At 39.3% G+C, this 17,045-nt stretch overlaps 1 protein-coding gene across 2 annotated transcripts in view; it reads right to left on the bottom strand.

Annotated features, from left to right (window-relative positions):
* The window catches only part of LOC117396942 (guanine nucleotide exchange factor VAV2), a 157,117-nt gene that overhangs the window by 30,498 nt on the left and 109,574 nt on the right, over positions 1-17,045 (bottom strand). For both annotated transcript variants that reach the window (XM_059005559.1, XM_059005560.1), the window contains exons 3-4: positions 11,420-11,478; positions 1,285-1,353 (exon numbers count right to left, since the gene is read on the bottom strand). In XM_059005559.1, the coding sequence (XP_058861542.1) occupies positions 1,285-1,353; positions 11,420-11,478 (128 nt within the window). The remainder of the gene's footprint in view (positions 1-1,284; positions 1,354-11,419; positions 11,479-17,045) is intronic.

Genomic DNA, 17,045 nt, shown 5'->3' with positions numbered 1-17,045 from the left:
GTGAATGCTAACCTAACAGTGAATCGTTTTAAGAGATGCAATAGTCATTGCTTTTTTTTAACCTAAGAATATATTACATTACTTATACATTATCTTTCTCATATAGCAATATATATTCTTGGCAGATACAAAACAGAATTGTAATAATGTTATAGAAGTTCATGTAGATTGCTTTGGCCCAAAGTAATGGCTCCAACTAAACCAACTGGGAATAGGGGGAGGTCTGCAAACAATAAAAACCTGAATATAGATCATGACAGATCAAGGTTATTCATGATGACCTTGTAATGTTTTTGCACACCGTATCACTACCTCTGTTATGTTTTATGAGCTTGAGTAATAAAGCTTGGAGGAGGTAACACAGTTTCAGACACATCACTTTATTGCTGTTCCCAGTGATTTGGTGGTTTGAGAGATCTCTCCACCTACACAGAATGGAACACAGCCCACAGTTACATCACTTGGAAAGCAAACCATGAAGAAGACACATCACCATCTAATGCAGGCTTAACTGTAATACACAGATTGATTAGAAGTTGACCTCTTTTTTATCGTGGCTCAATTTAAGATGAGAACCAAATATTACTGGATTTGCATTTAAAGACCCAGTTGCTTAAAAAGATCAAACTCTTGGTGTAGATCTGAAAGCTCCTGACTGAAATTCACAGTGTTTCTGATGCAGAACGATTATATTACTTTGTATCTTTTGAAACAACAGAAAGGCCATTGTGTAAGAAAACTGACCTTTGACATAGGGCTATATGGCATCTGAATTAATATAAAATGAATTAATAATAATGTTTAGCTTCACAGTAAACATGATTTCTTGGTTCATCTTTACTACATTCTTCCAAAGATACTGTGTGGACTTTGACAGTTCATTTTGTTATATTACCATGATCTGTGCAAGCCAGTTATATGCAGAATCCACCAGTCGCAAAATTAACATTGCAAATCCCATTGGCTGTAGGAGCATGGAGCAGTGTCTATTCTTGTTTGACACTGGCAGCGTATAATTATTCTGTAATAATCAAAAGTTGAAGCCTATTGTTATTTCTGAGGCTTTTAATCTACCTTTTGATGGCTCTTTATCTTCTCCCAAACTGCCCTTGTTCTCACAGTGTCACTGCGTTAAAACGTCTTGATTGTAGCCATGGAAACCGCAAAGATTCATTAGGCCCCCCACGCCGCAATAAAAGGGATTTTAATGACTGCTAATAGGCATGCTGCGCCCTGTCCTGTTCAATCAGTGTTTGTACTGTAATGCCAGCTTTTAACACTTACTCTGCCAGCTCCTCCAAGCTCCTGTACACGTCATCTTCATTCTCTGCTGTATCTTCGGAAGGGAACGGCCTGGGAGAGAGAACACAAGCAAAACCATTTTAAACAACGGACAACGGTTTCTTCACGGCAAATACGGTTTTCTTTGCTGCCATTCAGGTGGCGTTGTCGCAAAGCCACACGATTGCTGTGGGATGCTCAAGCCTGGTGACAGGACTACAGCAAGACTTTCACCAAGGCTTAAGATGGACAACAGTGTGGCCCATCATCATGCCAGTGGTTCAGTGTCTTTAATGAAGTCGTGGTTCAGTGGATGTATCATGTTTTTTTGCATGTACATCAGCGGATACCAGCAAGCGCTCTTTATTTAAGCAGCTCAGGACCGCTTTGCCAGGAGACAACACAGTGGATTTGACCTTGGCTCTCCGTGTAACATCTGCTAATGGTTAAACCAGGACCACACAGTAGATGCTTCACTTCCTTTTAATGTGATTTAGAAAGAAAAAAAAAGCTTTAAACAAAAGTGTAACCCATATTGATCTGTGAAAGAGGTTAAAAGCAACGTCACTCTGCAATTCTCTGTACTCTCAAACATGAAACCACAGGCCCATGAGTAAACCAAATATGTGCAAGCAAATCGCTTTTTATGGTGTTCGATGACAGAACAAAAATTATATAAAATCAGAGTGAACAAAAATAAAACCTTAATTTAAGTTTCAAGGAATCAAGGCTGACTAAAACAATGTGGCTTTCCTCAGACAAGACAGACACAAGTACAAAGGCACAAAACATTAAAACAACAAACAAACAAAATGCCACCATTTAATTAAAGCTCAAATGCTTGCAAACTGGAATACCTTACATCTAATAAAACTTTGATGTGCTACGGCCGGTCCACAAAACAAAACCAACACACAATTCAGCACGAATGGTAACAAAAAGGACAAGTATTCCCAGTGCGCCAGTGCACTTTACAATAAAAACTCTCAAAACAACAAAAAAAAAGAGCCAATTGCCAGTCAATCCAGTTTAACAATAAGCCGACACAAACCGATACATTTTTTAATTTGATTTAAAGATCTGAATGTGCCAGCATTCCTGATAAGACTTGGGATGCAGCTCCACAGGCAGGGAGCAGAGCAAAGACCCTCGCACATTTTAGATAACTTCTAGGAACTACCAAAGGTTCAGCATTCACTGACCTCAAGGTACGACTAGGAGCATAAGGTAACAACATTTCCTGTGCATATAAAGACCCAAAACCATGAAGGGCCTTATAAGTAATAAGCAGAATTAAAAACTCAATCCTGAATTTAACAGGAAGCCAGTGCAGTGATTTAAGAGCTGGAGTAATGTGTTATGAACGCACTCGGGCTGCAGCACTTTGAACCAGTTGGAGCCAACATCATTTACAATCGGGAAGGCTGTCAAACAACGCATTCCAATTATCCGATTGAGAAGTTACAGCAGCATGAACTATACGTTACTGTGCAAGGGCCCTTGACAAATGAACTGCCCTAAATATTGCACATATATTTTTTTGTGTGGGTGTTTTAAGTTAAATAGCAAAATAACAGACCCTGCCATTTCTGTGTTGTGTAGAAATGAGCTATGCACCCAAGTCACTGAGCTACACTTGTAAATAGACAGGGGAAATCTTCACTGTACAGACAAAGAAACAATTGTAAGTGCCCAGGCTTCAGTTATTCTGATCTCTTTACACCGCGCAGATAAGCAGGAGATGAGTGTAAGAGCCCTGGGCTTGCAGGAGGGTTCCTGTCTCTTAGCTGCTGAACAAGCTATTACTGGGAGATCAATAGCGCATTCTGATATTTCAGATTTCAGTTCAACACTGCAGCCACTGTGATCAGGAACATCACAGGGCTTGCAGTGTTGAACATCAGTCTCTATGGCACAACCCAGGGTGAGATTATCTTCAGCAGCAAGGGAGAAGTAAAATCACATCATAAGACACCTAGCCATCTGGTCTTGCTAGCACCTGTTCCAATGGACAAATCGAATTCATCAAGTTACATCATTCCTTGCACAAGACCAGCCCTGGCGATAGGAAAATGCACAACTTTAACTGAGCTCTTACTTGAAGATGATTGTGTGCTGGTATAAAACAGGACTGTAGGGTGGGTCATAAAACAGTATTTTATTTTTACATCTTAGCATTCATTCCGTCATGGTTTATGAGATCGCCTCACTCCTGGCTATTCTACACACGCAAGTACCCTCAATTTATTTTTTGCATCAATCTGTGATTCCATGAGCCTCAACGGGAGCCACAGTGAGGGGCAGGGGGTGGTTTGACGTCACACATCGGTAAACAGCTTCCCCTTTATGTAGCATCAAAGAAAACAAGACCAACCAGCTCCAAATCTATTGTAATGTATGCTGCTGGACTCACAAACATGCTGCTTTAAACCCATTGAGTAGAATCATGCAACTCAGTGGCATCTCAACTATGCTTTTGAAAAGTGAACAAAAGGCTTGCTAACTTAGCCCCAAGGAAACTGCTGTTTTTTAATAATCCCCCCCTTCTGGATTATACAATGTAAGGATGTCTCTTGCTACATCTTTAAAACATATGTGTCTGGGTTTGAAAAGATCAATTCAATTTGTATTAAAAGCCTCAGGTCATTATCACTCCTGCATTTTGTTAAAGAAAATGCTTCAACTTTGATAACCCCCCAGAATACTAGAATTTTCTTAGATAATCCATATCTTGGAGGGTCGGATGTTAAGAGACAATCCCACTGTATTACAAAACTTGAGAAGAATTTGTGACACGTGATACGCACAAAACAGTCTTGATGTTCAAAAACAAGAATATCATGTTTTTTTTAACAATACCACCTTAAAAGGAGAAGTCATCTTAAGTAGAATATTGTGGTTGAGATGGCTTCCCCTTTAAGGTTTTGAACTTTGATGTGCAGGTCTTGAACTGCAGATGCACGATCAGTCTTGTCATGCTGCATTACTAGCTGTGGACGCTGATTCGGTGACACAGTTAAAACCGCTGCTGGCGTTTTGAGAACTGGACGTTTGATATGTCCTGCAATGTTGCTGTCTGGTGGCAGAAAGATTTTACTGACCTATACTCAGGTAGAGCAAATTATCCTGAATCAACATCTTGTCGCAATGCGGCTTTTGCAACTGTTACTGGGGCCCCTGCACGGGCACTGCTGAATCAGTCTGGATTAGACTAGGTAGGACATCCCAGAACAGACATATCTGATTGAGCCAATTACCTCATGTAGAACTCAATACAAATCTGAAATACAATGGACTGATCGCCAGGGTTTGATATTTCCTTGTAGAAGGTTACAATGAAAACCTAGACCCACAGATTAAATTAAACTGTAACCACAACGCTGTATAAAGCAGCCAATAAACACCACTTTTTCTTTTTTATTTAGTGGTCGCCAATTATTTTATTATTTTCTCCCAATTTAGAATGTGCAATTATTTTTAAGATGAACACACACTGTCCTCCGAAGCGTGTGCTGTCAGCTGCCCGCTTCTTTACACACTGCAGGCTCACCATGCAGCCACCTCAGAGCTACAGTGTTGGAGGACAACACAGCTCTGGGCAGCTTTCAGGTGAACCCACAGGCGCCCGGCCAGACCACAGGGGAAGCTGGTGCGCGGTGAGCCGAGGACACCCTGGCCGACCTAGCCTGGACTCGAACTGGCGATGTCCAGGCTATAGGGCACATCCTGCACTCCACGTGGAGCGCCTTTACCGGATGCGCCACTCGGGAGCCCCAATAAAAAACACTTTTAATGTACATGCACAAAGCTATTGTTATTTCCGAGATTGATCAGATGTTTTTCACTCTGAATTGTCTGTAATGCCCTCCTAGGTGAAAGAGTTCTGGCTACAGTGCAAAACGTAAAGCTCATTAGAGATGCGAGTTTTGCAAAGGCAGTTTTAACAAGTGAACTGTAAAATCCATTCTATTCTTCCAGGCAGTTTGAGAAGGGGAATAGATCTCCAGTGACCGATCAGACTGTGAGCAGAGTGCACGTGGTTAAGTATGGCTGCATCTTTATTTTCTTGGACACCTTGAAAAACAGCTGCTGCAGTCACCCAAAGAACGCATTCTTGCAAACTTGGCAGTTCCTGAGTTTGGAGTTACAACTACATGGGTCTCCAGAAAGGGGGACTGGGCCTCTCTAGGCTTTTCAGAGCCTCCTGGTGCTGAATGCTGCACTAGGCAGACAAGCTGAGGCAGCACCAACACATCGCTGAACCAAAAGGGAAAGAGCATCATCAAAGGCCACTGAAATGTAAAACAGAATTTAATGAGTGAGCGAACAGACAAACTACTAACTATGTGGTTTTGATTAGGCATGCACAAAAACAGCCCTAAACCAACATTATTCTTGTTGCAGGCATTAGCGCAGGGAGCTTGGGGATACTAATACTATAACCCACTGTCAAGCTCTGTTCCAAGAACACAATGGTTTTAGCCTGGAGAACAATGACACTATACACACTGAAGTTAAGCATATTTGGAAAGACTTAAGCCTGGGACACACCAGCATGTTGCGTCGTGTTGCATCGCGTCCCTTAGCGGCGCTTCGCTTCATCCGATAATTCTTTACAGCAGTATATGCAAAAACGTTGTGTACTGCACATAAGTTTGAACATAATTTTCCATTTGACTTGTCTGCAGGCTTCATCCTCCGTGACCTACTTGTGACTGATGTTTTTCTGCAAACGTGGCCATTTCAGGAATGCCCAGGAGACTGCCTTGATGGGCATGTTGGTCAATACAGCCACTGCACTGAGGGGCTTCACACAGGCACCCACTATCATGCCCCTTGAGAAGTCACACACTGCTTTCTGCTTTTCCACTATTGCTGATGTATAATTGTAATCACACATTTGCATGCATTACAGAATGGGGGATTTCCTTTTTTTACTTTCATTTGATGTACTTTCACTTGGGGGTGGCATGACAGTTTATTGCTGGTTTACTGGGTTACGGAGGAATCCCCTAACAGCAATAAAAGATCAACTCGAAACAATACTTCACAAAAGACTTGTCCAAGCATTTGTCTGCTAGACCTATTGTTTAGGAGGGCAGCGTGTGATGGAGTTCATAGGGGTGCCTCTAATACATCTCATATATATTTTCTCTCCGCGGGCGACAAATCCATCTAATCAAACTTGAAATGACAACAGAGAATGATGCTAAACCGACACAAAAGGATGATCATATGGAAAGCAACTGTCCTGAAGGTTTTGATCTATCCCACCATGTCCAGATTAATCTCAAACTTCAGATGCCATCCTTTCTGTCAGCGACATGATTAAACTGATTAGCACCTGAAAATACCAAGGACCGTGGAATGACACAGTTTCCTGTACAATACGTGACAAGAGGTGTTCTTTGTCAGGGGCTGCAGAGATCCACTGAAACTGACATTGAGTGAAATAGCTAAGGAAAAGGGCTGAGTTAAGGAGCAGAATTAACACAGACAGAATCTTTTCCTCCTTGGCATCGCTCCCTGGCAAGACATTAAATGTCAAAGGAATTCCTCAGACCTGTGAAAGTACTTCAGCACTTCAGTTAATCTTTTCATTCTGCAAACCAGTCAATCAAAGTTCATTACATATATCCGAAAGGGGCTTTCGTCAGCCAGGCTGCCAATATTCACCCACCCAAGAAGGTAAGTCTTAGTGTAAATGATGCCATGCCTTATACAGTGTGACTATACAGTGCCGCTCCGCTAAATCTACACATGGAACATACTCAGCTTGTTCGTACCAGCAGAGAATTCCTTCTGACAGGTGACGCTACAGTATGAAAATGCCAAGCCTGCCATTGATGCAGCATGTGCTTCCATTACTGACACGATTAGAAAGCACGTCTGTAAATATCCGCGATTAAACGCTGCTGTCAGCCTGCTGTTTCTGTAGCCAGACAGAGCGGTTGACCCTGATCTACCTTTTCCATCTACACCTCCTGGCAACCCGCCCACTGCCAATTAAATCTGCCCAACTTACCCTAATTAAACTCAAGTGCTTTTCGATTTCAGAGAGATGCCTGCACACCATAAAGACAATCAATACAGGGAAGCGGACACTGCAGCGGCTATTGTGATGGGACTTTTTAATCCATACAAACTGCTTACTTACAGTAGTAAAACTGATGTAGTTGCTAGAAAACACCCTCCTGTTTAATCAATCCCTCCCGTAAAAGTCAGATTTCATCGTGCCCCACTGCTCTGAAGACAGAGAGTGCCGAGTTCAGTTTGGTGATGGGAATTTCTATCTGCTGTTTAACCTGTGCTAGAACATGGTGCTGCGCCACTGTAAAAAGGGAGATTTTACATCCTTCTATTGAAATTGCATAACAAAAAAATTATATATTATATATATATATATATATATATATATATATATTTATTTTTTTTTTTACAAGCACATAACATTAAACTATTTATATAATCTAATAAAAACACTGTGTTGCACTGTTAAAATATAGATTGCATACAGGATTTCATAAACAGTAGCTGTCAGAAGGTTTTTGCATAAGTGTACTGTAATGCACAAGTTTATAACAAATGCCAAAGTGCAGTATATGTTTCATGTTTACAAGGGCTGTTTCTGACATGTACAAAGAGCAATTTATAATCTATGTTTGTGCATACATGTGATTTTGTGTGTTTACTGAAACACAACAGTATGCTGGTATATTTATTAGTTTACAGAGCTCTTCAAAATAATTTATAATTATTAATTAGCTTCCTATATCAAATACATGACTCTCAAGTTTCCTGTGGAAAAAAAGCAATTTGCACCGACTTTGGTAATAACTATGAAATCAAGATTCTATCAAGATGCATCCACTTACAAAGTGCTGCAGGCTTGCACAATGTAATTGCAAGCAGCCTTTTAAAAGCACAGAAAGCTGGCCCATCAGTTATTGACTAAAGCGTGAGATCCTGTGCACGTGCATCCCTTGCAAGGGCAAACTTCTGCAGTGCTGATACATTTAGCCACTGCAAAGCAAAGCATGTTACACCTGGGTTGCTCAGTATCCTCTTAACAAACTTAGTGCTGGTATGAAACACCAGCGTTATGTTAACTAATGTATTCTTCTCGTAGTTTAGATTCACTTTGTATACCCTTTTCTGTTTCAATCAACACAACCTCGTGCCCCCAGTACAGCTCTTAAGCGTGTCTATTCCCCAATTACAGATGGTACACCAGAGTGCAACCATTAACCTGTCCCCCTGCAACACTCTCTCGTTAGTGGCTGCAGGAAACACATCACACACGTGTGGTAGGTTAATGGTTACACTCTGTTTTAAAGTCACTTAGGTGTGATCACTACAACAGAAAATTATTTAAAAAAATTAATTTAAACCAAGCAAGCGAGTAAAAACGACTTGTAAAGAAAGTCTAATCTGTTCACAAATGGCAGCTGAAGCAGGAAAAAAAAAGCTTTTAAAGCACAAAATATGTGCTGGAAAACTGTAAGACATTCTAATCTTAGACTGACAGTACACATGCACAGACTCTACTGGGTTCACAGTTGTGCTACATTTAAACTTTAATACTATAAGACAGGTTTGTCTAGACTGCAATGCTGCACTTCAGAGTTTACTCAGGGGACGTACTGTACTGTACACAAGTCCTGGTATTTTACTAGCAATGCATTTGATGCAGAGCACAGCATCACAGAAAAGCAGGGAGCAGTAGCTCTCTTCTGCATTAAGTTGATCAATAACATGCACCTTGTCAGTAATTGAAGATACACAATGATGTGTGGTTGCTGCTCTAGGTTGTTTTCCAGTTATGCCACAAGTTGTTGACAAGGTGCTGGAGAGTTTAGAAGAATCCTCACTACTACTGTATTAAAACACTTTGTATTATCGTGCATCCAGATGGTCTTGAGTCTAGTGGAGCTGGCATTGACCATTAGCTGGAGGGTTATACTGTACTCTCTTTGAGAAGTTTAATGGTAACAACTTTAACTGTCAGCACCTATTTTTTTCCTCAAAGTAATAAACTTCATCTGTAGTGTTTTCTACCTTCAAACCAGGCATTTATGGGCACTCCAAGAGAGCCAAATGCCCAAGGCGTGCCAAATTTACCAGGATGACACCAAGCTCCATTGCAGCAAAAGACAGAAAGAGATACTGTCAGGGACTAACTGGTTAATTAACGTGACCTCAAAGTGGCTAAAAACTAAAAGAAACATGTATAACAGGAAAGGTGCTGAAAAGAAGAACCATGGACAAGCCAAGATCTTCTATTCCTCTTGGCTGACTGACAGAGGCGCTGAATACATTCCTGCAACCACTTGTCTCTTAGAAGGGAGTTGTTGGGAGACACAGTCAGAATCTGGAGTAGAATAACACTGATTCAGTCTCTACAGTTTTGGAAAAAGCCCCTTGGATAGTATTAGCAATCACACCCCCCCCATCATCCGTACACAACAATGAGTCTGCATCTATTTAAAACCTAGGAAGAAAATAGACTCTGCTCTCAGTAGGACATGGTCACGCACATCTGCCTGGCGGAGCAGCTGCAAAGAGTAAATGCCTTCTGATTTAAACAGAGCAATATCTTTAGGACAATGTCCCAGCTATCTGGAATCAACTAATTACACTGTGACGAGGACAGGCCAAGCCCAGTTAAAACATGCTCTGTAACAATGTTTTTTCTATATGGTGCTTTGTTGGATGAATCACTTTCTACAGTATATACAGTACCGGTTAAACATTTCAAAGTGGGAAAGGATATTCATGACAGTATCATTAAGATGGTTATCACAGATTTTAAGATTTGAAATGCACCCATTGCCATGTAATATGTAGTTCCCAGTGACAATTCCCATTTCTCAAAGGATACTGTATATATACAGATTGTTTATCACTTAAAAATAAATACAGCAAACGTTTGCCTTATGGATGCACTCCCTGTTAAAATGTATATAGGAACTTGGCAGACGGTTTAGTTTGCTTTTGGTAAATGATTGAACACGCTGCATGATTTCTTTAAAATGTCTTCAACAAAAAATACACCAGCTGCATCAAAGATCAGAAATATCACTCTGTCCAGTACAAGAAGAGGACATTTTACGTGTCTTATTTATTTATTTAAATTTAGTAGTCGCCAATTGATTTTACCCCGTTTTTTACTTGTTTTTTTTTTTTTGATTATTCACTGAAGGGGAAAATAGAATGTTTTTAAAAGGTGGACAGCAACGTATTGTATAAATATTCTACAATTAATCAATTATGTTTAATCATGAAATATATCTTGAAATATCTATTTTTAGACCGTGAAATAAACCACTTTCTGCCGTGAAAAATATACAGGAAGTTGCAGGCAATATGGACCTCCAACAGCATTCTCTGAAGCAAGTTACAGGCTGTCAGACAGAGCTGTGGAGTACATGATTTTATGCTTTGTACAGGACATGCCAGTCAGTGATCATGATCAAAGCAGGCTTTCCATTCAAAGCTAATACATGGTCAATATTTTACACAAAACTCAGAGAGCCAATCATGCTTGAGATATAGCGTGTGTATGAGACGTGTCTTAAATCTCCTAGTTGTTTACCAGTAATGTGCATGAACAGACGCACAGCATGCAAACACATGGGCCTTGCTGAGCCATTATCATTAATCCTGAGTGCTTCTAGCTCCTTTTTTTCAGCTTCGGACTCTAGTACCTCTTATGCTTCCAACTGCACATCACAGAAAGCTATTCAGACAATCAATCAGAGAGCCGTAATGGTACAACAAGTCTAATGATCTGGGAGATCAACCTTATAAGCGACAGTCAAATAGACAAATGTCTCGGCTAGTTCCTTTGTCAGTGTGCTATATAGTGTACATTATAAACATTATTGACAAACTGTAACTGATGGACACAGAGGTTCAGAAAGCACTAAAAAAGAACTTTTAAAAACTGTTTGTGTTATTATAAAGAGTTGCCTTATTTGATTTTTAGGGGTGCAGCATTCTATTCCACAGCGCTGGGGAAAGTGCTTCTAGTCTGTTCCCGAGCAGCACCCCAAGAGTCATCAGTAACTGGTCTACTTGTCGTCCCCAAGACACTCGTAGAAGGTCTAACATCTGTACCAGGATCACAATGACTCACCTGATCCCTTTAATTTGTGCAATGCTGTGATGGGAGACTCTTGAAATGGCCGAAATAACCTGCAAAACAAAAAAGGAAAGAAAAACTTTGTCAATTGGTACTATGCTTCCACGCACAGGTATCCTAGCGCAGTTAACTTGGCAGAGAGAAGACATCTGCTCATAAAATTTACATTTATTTTACTTGAACTTTTTTTTACCTTGCATTGTAACCATGTCATTAGATGCTTAACATTGCATATGATTTTAATAGGATTTACTGCAGCTGTAAGACACGGGCCACTAGGCTTATAGCACAGTTAAGACTGAAACCAGATGGCTACTTGATCATGTGGATTGATAAATGTGTTTTGGATGCATCGTAATGATCATCTAGGGAAGGGTAGCATCGTCTTTCACAGACTCAAAAGACTTGAGCTGGATTCTCCATACTTACTGTTATGGTGCATATCAATGCACTGATCAAATACTTTTTCAAACAGTAAATCGTAACACTGTACAGAAATTAAATTAATGTTTTAGTTTAGCAGACTTAAGTTTAGTAAGATCCACTATGAAGAATGCAGACAGCTGAAATGTTTGTCTACTGGACTATAATAACTGATTTCATTAATATGTAGCATAACATATTCAGAGGGTACTGTAGGCGTGGTGCATACATTTCATCAAGCTTCACAGTGAAATTGGACTGGATTTAATGCCAAAGTAAGCAATATGAACACATACAACCTCTCCTACCAACATACACAAACAGATGGAGTAAAGCAACATGAAACCCACAACCCCTCCTACCAACACTCACAGACAGACTGAGTACCGTATGTGCATCAGATTTCAGCTGCACTGTACATTAATGTCAGCATTGTTCGTTGCGTGTACATGGTTCACTACAGAAACCTGATAAGCGCACAGCTGACAACATTCAAACAAGGTCATCTATCAAGGTAGATAAATTAGGGCTTGATTGCATATAAAACTAGTAAATATTCTTTTTTATTTAGGTAGCAGGGACCATACAAGAGAAAGTGAAAGCAAAACTCTAACAAAACCAATTTGCTCTGTGCAACTCTATTGGCTCCCAAAGATACAGTCATTTACTTCGAGTATGTGGTAGTGGATACTTTAGAAACGCACTGGGATGTCAAGATGGCTAATTTAAATGTAGCAAACCGAATCTGTTTGACTCTTCCAGCGGTCAGACACAAGGCAGCCCGCGCAAATGGTGCTTCTTGATTGGTGGATGCGTGTTTTGAGGTTTAAAATTCATAGTAGTAGAAACATTTGAACAAAAACATCTGCGTTCATCACTGTTCACTGTGAATACCAGACGAGGGCAAAGTACTGAACATCTGAGTACCCACGGAAAGTGAAATCATTTCCCTGTCTCCAGGACCACAAAACAATTAAAAGGCTCTTTTTACGCAGATTGGCAGCAAAACTCAGCGCTAAAAACAATTCATTTTGTATAGTGATTATGTTGTCTCTTGTTGAAAATGTATATTTTTCATTTTAATTCTCTATATTCCTGTAATTATGTTTCATTCTTAAAAAAAAATAAAAAGTTAACGTTTTGAAACTAGAAAAAATATTAAATTTAATCTGTACACTCATTTTGCAACGTTGCATACCGGAGAATTTTGTTCCTGTTTTGGGTCTGAACACAGTAAATCAAACCGGCACTCCTCAGCATCAGTCTGCGTTGAATTTCAGGGCGATTTACTGGATTTCAATCTTAGGGTTGATAAAACCAGAGCAAGGAGCAAGGTTAAGGACGTATTGGTTTTTGTAAGATTCTTGAAAAAAAAAAGACATGCAATCCGTCTGACACTTGAGAAAGACATTCCCTAGTACATGTATCTAATGCAGCTGCACTTTCAATGCTCCCAAACTACACATAGCATAGAGAGGTCCAGTACTCGAAGGCTACAGGAGTTACTGAATATGAATGAATAACGCCCGGTTCTCTCACCCCCCCGAGAAAAAAAACCAAAACCTTTGTTTAGACATTTGAACTGCTAGGTGTGGGTTTCGCTGTCGCTCGTCACTCTCGTAATTTGCAAATGTTTTTTGAAAGTGACGACAAAAAAATGTGGAATCGTCACTAGTGACGATCGTTTCTGTTTGTACTATCCCTTTTGTTAAAGTCACAAACAACGTCTCTTTCTTCAAAAGAAGGGATCGCTAAACCATAGAGTCACTGCTGCTGATCAGATCAGCGCCTCGGCCTCATCGATTCATTGACTCTGAAACGTTCTCATCCCGTGGTTGGCGATGTAAATGCAGTAAGCCATTCAGCGCCTCCTCAGTTTATTGCGCAAATATAACCTCGTATCCCTGTTACACCCGACCATTACTTCTGGAAGAATTAGTAGTCAGCTTCGGCAGTGGCTGTTGAAATATTTTTTTTTTCTTACCTAAGAAAAAAAAATAGCCAACGGTATAGTTATAAAATATGTGAAATGTGTTTTCTATGACCAAAAATGCTAAAATTCAGGGCCAAAATTATTCCGTATGTGTTAAGCACCAACTGTCTCTTGACCATTTCGCCAGTAGGCCTATAACGAACATGATAAAAATTATATATATATATATATATATATATATATATATATATATATATATATATATATATATATATATATATATATATATACACAGTGTATGTGGTTTTATACGGCACTGTATATATGCCTACAATACATCTTGCATTGAGAAAACACCACTGGAAATCGGAATAAAGGAAATTATTATGTAATACAGTTCACGTGCAGCATGGTTTTGTTAAGTAACATTTTCAAAACCATATCATTATGTGCAGTATTAAAATAAGTTAAAAACATAGCAAATCCACAAAACCAACGAACTACTTATTGTATATTTGACATTTTATTTGTAGTGTTCAATTGTTCTGAAAACTGTCCAAAATATTTACCTGGGGGCTAAGAATGAAAAATGTCAAGATAAAAATACAATTTTTATATGGAAATTGTCAAAATAAAAGGGGAAGCTGTTAGAATTTACCAGTCAGGACAACGGCATTTAAATAACGACTACTATTAAACTGTATCTGTTGGTAATATGGTTTCTTCTAGCAGTTTTCAAACTGGGGTACACGTACCCCTGGGGGTACTCGAGAAAAATTCTGGAATGGCAGACAACGCATTTTATTTAGTACCACTTGCCAATCTATTGCAAACTTTTGTCATGTAATCAACGTTTAATCGCTAACACCAGACTGATGTGCTGTGACAGAGCGTTCAGTGCACACACGGCAAATTTACATATTAAATATGTACATTTGAAATAAGCCCTGTTGTTTAAATGTAATATAAACAGTTGGGCGGTTACTGCAGTCTGTCTGGGATACAAAAAAAGACATTTTAAAAAACTAAACGCCTAGTCTTTAACTCATTTTATTTCCTGTGTGCGTTCATGCCTGCAAGTCGATATTTATTTGTTTCAATGACTCGATTAAAGTTTATTGTAACAAGTACTATTGGTTCATTTCAAAATACAGAATGTATGGCCAGTCAGAAACCGCAGTATTGTCATGCGGTCTAGTTTGACAAGCCGTTACGTCTGGTGTGAGAGTAGTAAGAGTTTTTAGCTTTCAATTCAGTGAAAAAATGTGGATTGTTTGCTCAATGCTAGTACATTACTAGCAAAGGGCGATCAAGACGAAATACCATCAAAGATTAAAAACGCCAAAAATGTCTTGCGACTGAAGCTCTCTCCAATTTCCCTGCCATCATCAGTGATTTGTGTGGTAACAAACAGGGACATCCATCACACTGATACTAGGTAAGCGTTTTATTATTCTTTTTTAATTAGCATCAATACTGTACGTTTTAGTCACCAATAATTTAAAAATGCCAGTAATATGTTTTCGTATTGAGGTCAGCTGTAGAGATGTGTGGATAGTGAACTTTTCTTTGCCTTCTTTTCTATAACTTTATCATCAATATAAATACATGACTGCGGTAAACTTGTGCGCGCGAATTAAAAAACAAAACTGTTAGCCAATACTGTAAAATGTCACAGAAGAAAATCCACTCGTTTTTTCTGCAAGAGTGAAATAGAACAAACAGAACAAGAAGTTGTAGAAGATGAAGACTTGGATTCCGAACACCAGAAAAAAAAGAACAAACTAAGCTCACAAGCCTCAGATAAAAGAAAAAGAAAACAAGCAGCAAAGTTTCAGCCTCATTGCAAAACTCTGTTTCCATGGGTTGTATATAATATTCTAACACAGTTTTTTTTTCTTTTTATTGTAAAAAGACATACATGGTATAAGTAATTCATAATGCATTCTGTGTCTGTGTAGCTTTTCAGGGCAAATAAATCTGGTTCTTGAGTTTTAATGTTCTAAAACTTTACAGCTGTAAATTACCAATTTATTTAAACAGTAGAGCATTATTAAAATGGTTTAATTAAATAATTGTTTTGGTCAATACAGTGATTTAAGGTATAAAATAAAAACAGGACTCATAACACCCTTGAAAACTTGAGCTGTGCTCCAGTAGTGACTACTGAATATCTGGAGCGACTAATGTTTTTAGAAAGTATTAGTCACTAGTGACTACAAAAATCTAGAACCCAGGGGAAACCCTGGATCCACAGCGTTTCCGCACACACTGTCAAGTCCACTAAAGGATATGGTGTCAGTGCTGCTTGAGTTCAAAACATGGCTTCTGTCAGCCAAATCACGTACGATTCACTATTAAATTGTGCCAGCAAACCTGGTCCAGCTGGTTATTTCCTACTTTAAAATTGCAGGGCAAAGATCTGACTCCCGGTTTGACAGGTAACAGGGGTGCAGGAGCACGTTAGCCCCTGTCTATTATATCTTGCAAGCAGGCTTGGACAAAAATGAGAACACACCAGTAAATAAATAAATAAACTAAATAAATAAATAAAATAAAGATAATTTAAGCCTACTGGCAATAAAAAAAAAAAGTTACAATTATGTGAACTTACCATTTTGTCCGTCGGTTCTAATGAGATGGTGGAGCTTGCTTTTTGGCACAAAGTGAGTGAAGTTTTGGTAGTTTCAGTCATAGATCGCCTTCAACATCCAGCTTATGCCGATATTTCGTTTTTATTGATACCAAGGCTGAAAACCAACTTTCACATCAGTATGCGGTTGTGAACAGCATCAAGACTTTATAATGACCTGATCTGCCACATCAGGGTACTCTGTCTTTCTTTTCAACCAATAATCAGGCAAGCAGTTCCTGCTCTTCCTCTTTAGCTGTTAGACTGGAACCAGAGTTGCAGTCTGCTACAAATGGGTTTCAGATCCAGTCATTTTTGTTGCTCATTTCAGGGAAGTACTGGCGAAACTGACATTTGTGTTTCTCTATTTCGCTTTTGACGCCATTATTGAGTGTCAACTTGTTTTCCGCCAAAAAGCTGTCAAGGGTTTCGAATGTGTCCAAGTTGTTTCCTCTTAATAGACAAGCCCAGAGTTGAAGCTGCTTGATATAGGCCTCGATTTTGTCACGCACCTTGAAAAGTGTTACGTTCTTTCCTTGCAGTCCTATGTTGAGGTTATTAAGTTGTGAGAAAATATCAGTGGTAAGCAAGCCGGCAAAGCCATGCCTCGCTTTCCAGGTGACATGACAGTT

Source organism: Acipenser ruthenus, chromosome 31 (assembly GCF_902713425.1).
Source record: "Acipenser ruthenus chromosome 31, fAciRut3.2 maternal haplotype, whole genome shotgun sequence".
NCBI classification, from domain to species: domain Eukaryota; kingdom Metazoa; phylum Chordata; class Actinopteri; order Acipenseriformes; family Acipenseridae; genus Acipenser; species Acipenser ruthenus.
This window is presented reverse-complemented; position numbering and strand designations above follow the sequence as displayed.